Source organism: Lygodium microphyllum, chromosome 4 (assembly GCF_053477565.2).
Source record: "Lygodium microphyllum isolate KBCC chromosome 4, Lygodium_microphyllum_v1.1.10, whole genome shotgun sequence".
Classification (NCBI taxonomy): domain Eukaryota; kingdom Viridiplantae; phylum Streptophyta; class Polypodiopsida; order Schizaeales; family Lygodiaceae; genus Lygodium; species Lygodium microphyllum.
This window is the reverse complement of record NC_141138.1, coordinates 86980781-86989085: the sequence shown is the minus strand read 5'-3', so window position 1 is coordinate 86989085 and position 8305 is coordinate 86980781. Positions and strand designations below refer to the sequence as shown.

Below are 8305 nucleotides of genomic sequence, written 5' to 3'. Positions count from 1 at the left end.
TGAGATATTTTAAAAATGGATTTTTCAAAAAACAGCTTTTTAAACTGTACTCTTAACTTGTGGTCCATGCAACCACCTTGAGTCATAGATAAGGAGATTTCATTAGATTGCATTGGGCCTCAACCTTAAGATTGAATTCCACACAAAAGATTGTGTCATTTTAGACCTTAGAAAAAGAAAATCACTTCTCTCCTCACTTCTAGAGGATCATGTCTCTCGGCTTTCTTAGTGAGAGAATTCCCTCTCTCATCTTTCTTAATGAAAGAAAAGACCTTAAACCTTGACTTGTGGGGGAGAGGATGACCCTAAATGAATGCAATGCTCATTACACACAAGTAAACATTCCCAGGCGTCCCTGGATGCACACATAAATACATATACACAATGCTAATGCACTTCCTCTTTTTAGAACTCAATCCATCTTCATTTATGTGTAACTCCTTAGTTCTTGTGTACACTCTTACACTTGGTAGACACTACTTTTCCCCTTCATAACTTGTACTGCATGTACCAGATATCCCCATCACAGTGCTCTGATCACCCCATTAAGTGATGCACTAGGAATACTGGTCTCTAAATGGTCTCTTGGCCATGCTAGATCATCATCAACACTTAAAGAAAAGTGAGTCATTAATTTATTAACTTGAATTTATTAAATAGAGAATGCATAATAAGCAATTAGTTTAGTGACACAAACTCTTCTTCCCTTTGATTAGTTCTCTAATTTGTTTGGCCCCTCCTAGGTTCTTCCAAAAACAATACTTGGACTCTATACTTGATATAATACGAAATCCATTATAGTAAATTTTCCACATTGAGATATAAATATATGCACAGAAAGGTGTCATAAGTTGTGTTATATCAAATGTATGTTGCGAATACAAATGTCAAAACATGCTATTAGAAGTCTAAAAATTTATTGCTTAACTTTAAGAACATTGTCCCTACCTATAGTATATTGTAATGGTTCTATAATTTACTACTTGTTCCATTTTTACCTTCATGATTTTTTTGATAACTAATATATCTCACCATTCATCCTTATATATCAAAGTAATCCTAAGATGCCAAAATTCATGATGAAGCTCTCCACAACATTTCTTATAGGTCAATCACAAGATCCAAATATGCCTTAAAAGAATCATAAATTTATAGGTGAATCACAACATCCAAATATGCATAAGACTCAATCCAATCCTTACAAGTCAATCACAAGAATCCAAATATGCCTAAAAATCATCATAGCAACTTAGTAGGAAAGACATCTACTTTTGTGTCAACCATGACAACCCAAAATTACCATCCAAATGATCATCATAAGGCAAACAAAGATGTATATGCCTTTTAAGGCATTCTTTTATAATCGAGATAGTGATCATGACTTAGGTAAACACATTTTTCTAGTTGACTTTCCATTTTTGGGAAAAAAAATATGTGAATACAAAATTGCTCATAGCAAGCATGTGATTCATAATGAAGCTCTCCACAACATTTCTTATAAGTCAATCACAAGATCCAAATATGCCTTAAAAGAATCATGAATTTATAGGTGAATCACAACATCCAAATATGCATAAGACTCAATCCAATCCTTACAAGTCAATCAGAAGAATCCAAATATGCCTAAAAATAGTCATAGCAACTTAGTAGGAAAGACATCTACTTTTGTGTCAACCATGACAACCCAAAATTACCATCCAAATGATCATCATAAGGCGAACAAAGATGTATATGCCTTTTAAGGTGTTCTTTTATAATCGAGATAGTAATCATGACTTAGGTAAATACATTTTTCTAGTTGACTTTCCATTTTTGGGAAAAAAATATGTGAATACAAAATTTCTCATAGCAAGCATGTGATTCATGATGAAGCTCTCCACAACATTTCTTATAAGTCAATAAATCACAAGATCCAAATATGCCTTAAAAGAATCATACATTTATAGGTGAATCACAACATCCAAATATGCATATAACTCAATCCAATCCTTACAAGTCAATCACAAGAATCCAAATATGCCTAAAAATCATCATAGCAACTTAGTAGGAAAGACACCTACTTTTGTGTCAACCATGACAATCCAAAATTACAATCCAAATGATCATCATAAGGCAAACAAAGATGTATATGCCTTTTAAGGTGTTCTTTTATAATCGAGATAGTAATCATGACTTAGGTAAATACATTTTTCTAGTTGACTTTCCATTTTTGGGAAAAAAAATATGTGAACACAAAATTGCTCATAGCAAGCATGTGATTCATGATGAAGCTCTCCACAACATTTCTTACAGGTCAATCACAAGATCTAAATATGCCTTAAAAGAATCATAAATTTATGGGTGAATTACAACATCCAAATATCCATATAACTCAATCCAATCCTTACAAGTCAATCACAAGAATCCAAATATGCCTAAAAATCATCGTAGCAACTTAGTTGGAAAGACATCTACTTTTGTGTCAACCATGACAACACAAAATTACCATCCAAATGATCATCATAAGACAAACAAAGATGTATATGCCTTTTAAGGTGTTCTTTTATAATCGGGGTAGTAATCATGACTTAGGTAAATACAATTTTCTAGCTGATTTTCCATTTTTTGGGAAAAAAATATGTGAATACAAAATTGCTCATAACAAGCATGTGATTGATTTACATGTGGTGATTGTGAGCATAATGTATTGTAAAATAGAAAGTCATTTTAAACGGGCTTTCATAAACTAACAAGTATGTGGTAAGTGGATCTTTGTACATGTTCATGCATATAGACTCATTATATATCTACTTTAATTGATCCAAGTAGGCATGAAGGGTGATGTCAAAGGCATCTTCAAGAGGTTGAGTCTGTAGGTGTGATTTCAAAGATGTCAAGGGAAGTGAAGAGTAAATAATTCGAGGAATGAGTTCTCTTATAGCCTTCTGTAAGGCCATGACTTTCTCTTGTGGAATATTAGCGAGTGTCTCTAACAAATTACACCTTTTAGAAACCAAATCATCTTCGCTTATGAATATGGAATATTGAGAGCTAGTGGAGGGCAAGTGCCATAAATATTGTTCATAAGCAGTGGTCTTGTCAAAGACAACTGGTATGCAACCGGCTACAATACTATCAAAAAATCCTCTTCTTGTAGCACTATCACCGCGTGGTTGTAAGCAAAAGACCGATGTGATCAAGGCATTCATCACCTTCTTGTAATCATAGCTACACTTTATCACATCCATATTCATGGATGTTGAATACGCATCATCATCATTGCACTCTATTGCCTTGCATTTATTATTATTTTCACTACATTGATGCATTAGTTCAACTCTAAATTGCCTCATGGTTTCCTTGTCAAATTTCCTTGTAGATGCACCTAGGAAAGTCACCAACCAAGGTCTCTTCACATCCCTAATCATTTCCTAAGAGGAAAACAAACACCAATTCAAGATTTAGTTCATAAATGATCATACTAAAGCACTGCCTTTAGCCATACAAAAGGAAATGAAATTAAGAGACGAATTTGTTCCAAATGACATTGTGTTTCCTTGAACGGTCATGCTTAATTCTCCTTTACCATCATCATGGCATTGACTACTATATTGTTTCTTACCTTGTATGTGTAAAGAGTAGATGTGCCTAAGAGGAGTTTGTAATAGTTTGGATGAGTTCGTGGAGCTTTACATCGAGCATTGAAACATTGACATGTTGTGGACTTGTGTGTAAGTTAATGCAAATGTGAGCTAAATAGGTGGATTATTGGACTAGTTAATCTCAAGCAGTTTGTATAATATTGACATCATAGTTTCTACACTATCGCTAAAACTAGTTCATATGTGACTAAATTGGTAGACTATTGCAATCATTATGCTGTGTAATTCATAATTGAAATCATGCATTCAAGGTTAATGGATGTCATGTGCTTTGTTCAGTGTAAGCATCATTTATTGTTGAGTGAGGATTTGGGTGGGCCAAGACACCTAGAGTTACTTCAAGCCGAGCTTCAAGCCTTAAGGCACTAGTCTTGGTATTGAACTAAATATAACTAATAGCAGGCATCATGACATAACTCATAGTCTTGGTATTGAACTATGAATTACGCACAAATACATTATCCATTGAACTATGGATTATGCATAAAGATATAACCGGTAGTCTTGGAAGTGAACTCAACATGGGGAGGGGCAAGAAGACATTCTACACACACACACACACACATATATATACAGAGAGAGAGAGAGAGAGAGAGAGAGAGGCGGCCCCGGCCTGCAGGCGTCTCATCTAAAACTGACCACACACTTTGTATTAAAGGCCCCCCATTCTTGATACTCTAATAAGTATTAAGGACACAAGAAGCATGTTACCTGCCAGACGATGATGTCGTCCATGGACGAAGGATGGAAAGCGGTGGGGTATGGCAAGGCGACGTCGGGGTGGTGGTCGTGCAGTCTCCTCTCGATGGCGAGAGGGGTGACGTGTAGGAAGTCGGGCTGGCGGAGCAAGGAGCTGCCCCAGCCGTCGGAGGACGGGGCCCGATGGAAGTCCCAGGTGATGCGGCCCAGGACCAGGAAGTGGTCGGAGGGCCGGGCAGCAGCGGCTGACGCGGCGCCGTCCGCCGAGATGGCCCGGTGGCGGCCCCGGGCGCGCCTCCAGGCCGGGTGGCCGCTGAGCCAGCCCAGCAGGCGCTGAGTCAGCTCGTCGCGCAGCTGGACGTGCGGGCTGAAGAGCGTGAAGGCGAGGTCGGCGCCCGCATAGAAGGGCACGTAGAAGGCCGCTGCCCGCCCGGCGTCCTGCGTCAGGCACTCGTACCGCTTCATCCTCTCGTGGAATATCACCTCCGCCGCGAACTGGTCCGTCTCGTACCACGCGCCGCGTGGCACCAGCTCCACCCCACTCACCCCCGGGCCGCCACCCGCCTCGCTCCCATTGGCTGGCGCCTCGTCCTCCCTCACCCCCGGGCCCATCCCGTGGTTCACCCCTAGCCTCTCGCACGGCACGCAGTCCCACTCCTCGCACTGCCTCTCCCTCTCCCGCTTCCTGCACCTCTCCAGTAGTTCTTCGTTGAACTCCCTCGGCAGTTCATACATATATATCCACCTCCCTTCACAGTCTTGGCGCCCCTGCATTATATTCCTTCCCTCTTCTTCCTCCTCCTCCTTCCACAGCCACCTTCTGCTCCTGCTCTGCTCGTTCCTGCAGCTGCTCGACCCCAGTTCCACTGGATAATATAGCGCAACCGTCAGGAACAACAACACGCTCAAAGCCCACAGCAGCCATGGCGATTGTCGCACCTTCGCGACATTGTTTGGCCCTTTCCCTAGCAAAGTAGAACCCATATTGACGGGATTTGGTCCTTTGTCATGCATTTGATCTGCGAGGGCTTTGCAGATTGAAGCCCAGTCTAGGACTAACAATTCACGGCCATGCTTCATGCATAAACACCTTATGAATAGAACATTTGTCTTTGACTATGCTAGAAAAGCAAACCTTGTTCGTCAATTTCCTTCGGAAGAGCGGCATTGTTATTCTGTCTTTGATCATCTAGAAATTACAATACACTCTCTTTAAGGGATTTACAGCAGCTTCTTACCTTTACCGTCACCGTATGAAAACTTCCTCTCGATTCTTGAATCGATCTCTCTTTCTTCTTGGTTTGGGTGTCAATGGGAGAGTATGGCGAAGAGTTCAACCTTTCACTTTTTCCACGGAAGATCAAATCATTATTTACTTGTTCATGGTTACAAACTCCTTTTAAAAAAGGGCCTCTTCACGACTAGCAAAATTTCTATGGGAAACTGTGGCTCATTTGAGTGGACATTGGAAAAGCTTTTCACTTTGATTTACTTATATCTAGGTGTGCCTTAAACGTTTCATTTAGGTCTTCCAACATTCATAAAATATTGTCCACTCATGTATGTTGGAAAGAATCATTTAAGGAGGTGTTGCAAAAATCAATTTGGCGCACGCAATTCCAAGCCTCCCATCTACGTGTTCAATATCCCCAAGTTATGTATGATTTCACATTGGAGACTCGGATCCACATGTAATTGTTCCAATGACTCTTGGCTTAAATATGAAGTCATAGGGCAAAGGGGCCAATACAGTGATGCCTCCCAAAAGCAAAATAGACCCCCACCCCAATTTAATAACAACTTTATAAAATAATACAACTTTTTAAAGGAGGAAAGCATAGAAATAGAGGGAGGGGAAGAGAGAGAGAGGGAGTGCAAGAGAAGAAGAGAAGAGAGGAAAAAGGAGAGAAGAAAGGGGGAGAGGTCAATAGAGGAGAGAGAGCATTTTTAGAAATTGTATTGATATTTGTAACGTAATATGTATAATGCATAATTTGAGATGACACAAGTAGACCAAAAAGAGTTGGGTATCCAAAATATTAAAGCCTACCTTTCTTAAGGTGCGTATAGGAAAACTTCAAGACATGTTCTTTTTTCTCGAGCTTCATCAAAACACCAATTACATCTCTAAATATGCTTACAAAAACCATATTAACATTAAGTCTAGATCTTTTGTCTAATATGGCAACCCTATTCTTATTGTGCCATATAGCTCTAATGACAAAGGCTCCAACTATGTTCCATAACTTTAGTGACCCATTGTCAAGCTTTCCTTTGTTGCCAAAGAGGGCCATTTGAAGTTTGACATTTGAGTTGTAGCCTGCAAAATGAGCCTTAGTCCTCTTCCATATCCCTTAGATTGCAAGACAATGTCAAAGAGCATGTGTAATGGTTTCTTTGGCCTTTAGACATATGAGGGCACCAAGAGAAAAATTTCATGAATTTCCCAATTTTTTCTTTTGTGCCTAGCGTATTAGATCATACCTTCCAAAGCCATCCATTAAGCTTATTAGAAGGAGCACTAGTCTAAACCCTCCTAACCCTACATCTCCACCTCTTCCAATGCTCCCTTGAAACATGGACTTCCCAGCCTTATGAAGGGTTAGGATCTATCATTCTTCCTCTTCTCAAATAATTTCCTTATGTTTGCAATACTGTCAACTTCTCTTTTATATGTTTTTCCATGGATTTAGTGATTAGTTTCTTGATGTGCATATGTAATGGCCTTCATTGTGTCATCAAGCCAAACATAAGTTGAAATGAACTTTGGCTTCTTCCACCTCTATGAATCCTACTTTGGATGAAATCCTAAGATCCTTCCATCTATGAATACCATTCTTATCCAAAACCATAGACATCCAAAGGTTCCTACACCTTGGTGGGAAGTTCTTAGAATATGCAAATGGAGAGAACAAGATGTGTTGCATGAAAGAAGCATCTCCTCCCCTTTCAAAATTTGTAGACCAATGCAAGGATTTAAACACAAGTTTCCAAAACTTGAGTAGGAAATTAGCAATAAAAGTTGCATAGGAATTAAAGTCCATAGTAGCAACTAAAACATCCTTCCAATCTAGATTGGGCCAATTTCATTTAGCGGGGATTGTGTTCTTCATCCAATGAGTGAGAAATTGGTCCCAAGGAGCATACATATCAGGCTTGAATACGAACTTAAACACCAAATAAGTAGCCTTATTGTTGCTAATGGTCTCATATCTATACCCACCATTTTCTTTAAAGTCACATACTAGCACAACCAAGAAACCACATGCTACTCTGTGGAATTAGCATAGCCCCAAAATAAGTGATGGCATTTTCTGTTGGGGGTAAAGGCGCCTGTGCCTAGCTGCCTAGTAGCTTGTGTATTACTACATTGACAGTACTCGTAAACTGCACACTGGCAGGTGGCGGTCACCCGTCATAGTTATTTATTCTTTATTCTTTTAGTGATAGTTTGAATAAAGGAAGGCTCGATCACACATTGTGGTTGTTGGAGCTCCCAGTTTTGAGTCTCTCTCTCTCTTAGCTCCTACTCTCCATTCGCCATAACTCTCACCGCCAAGCTTCTTCCTCTTGGGTTTCACTTCCCTTTCAATTGGTATCAGAGCAAAGGCATTAGAGCTTGCCTGACATTCTCTTCACCCTAGATTTGAAGAGCTTCAACCCGAGCTTCAATGGCAGCCATGGCACCTTCATTTGCAGGTATGTTTTGATCTCCTGCCTCCTCCCTGAGCTTTCGGATCTTCATCGGCTTCTTCCCGGGCTACCTTGGAGCCCCCTCGACATTGCCAAGTGCCCCTGAGGCCTGTTGAAGACCCCCCATCCCCCAGGAACAGCCAGCGCAATTTTTGATGCATTTTTAGGGGGCTGGGATGACCTACTCCTGACATTTTCCAGCTCTTCCTCAACTTTCCGGCACTCTTGGAAACCTTCTCGAGCATTGTTCGACTCCCCGGCATCAGTGCTTG

The 8305-nt window shown here is 40.2% G+C and overlaps 1 protein-coding gene across 2 annotated transcripts; it reads right to left on the bottom strand.

Moving 5' to 3' along the window:
* Positions 1–2532: 2532 nt before the first annotated feature.
* On the bottom strand, positions 2533–5612 carry LOC148037267 (putative xyloglucan galactosyltransferase GT13). Of its 2 annotated transcripts, none has more exons than XM_087677277.1 (2): positions 4353–5609; positions 2533–3410 (listed from the first exon to the last, which is right to left on the bottom strand). In XM_087677277.1, the coding sequence occupies exons 1-2, from the start codon at positions 5418–5420 to the stop codon at positions 2787–2789; spliced, it is 1692 nt and encodes a 563-aa protein (XP_087533403.1). In that variant the 5' UTR covers positions 5421–5609; the 3' UTR covers positions 2533–2786. The 2 variants fall into 2 exon arrangements, with proteins under 2 accessions (XP_087533403.1, XP_087533404.1); XM_087677278.1 differs by having other exon boundaries at positions 3195–3399; positions 4353–5612.
* Positions 5613–8305: the final 2693 nt, after the last annotated feature.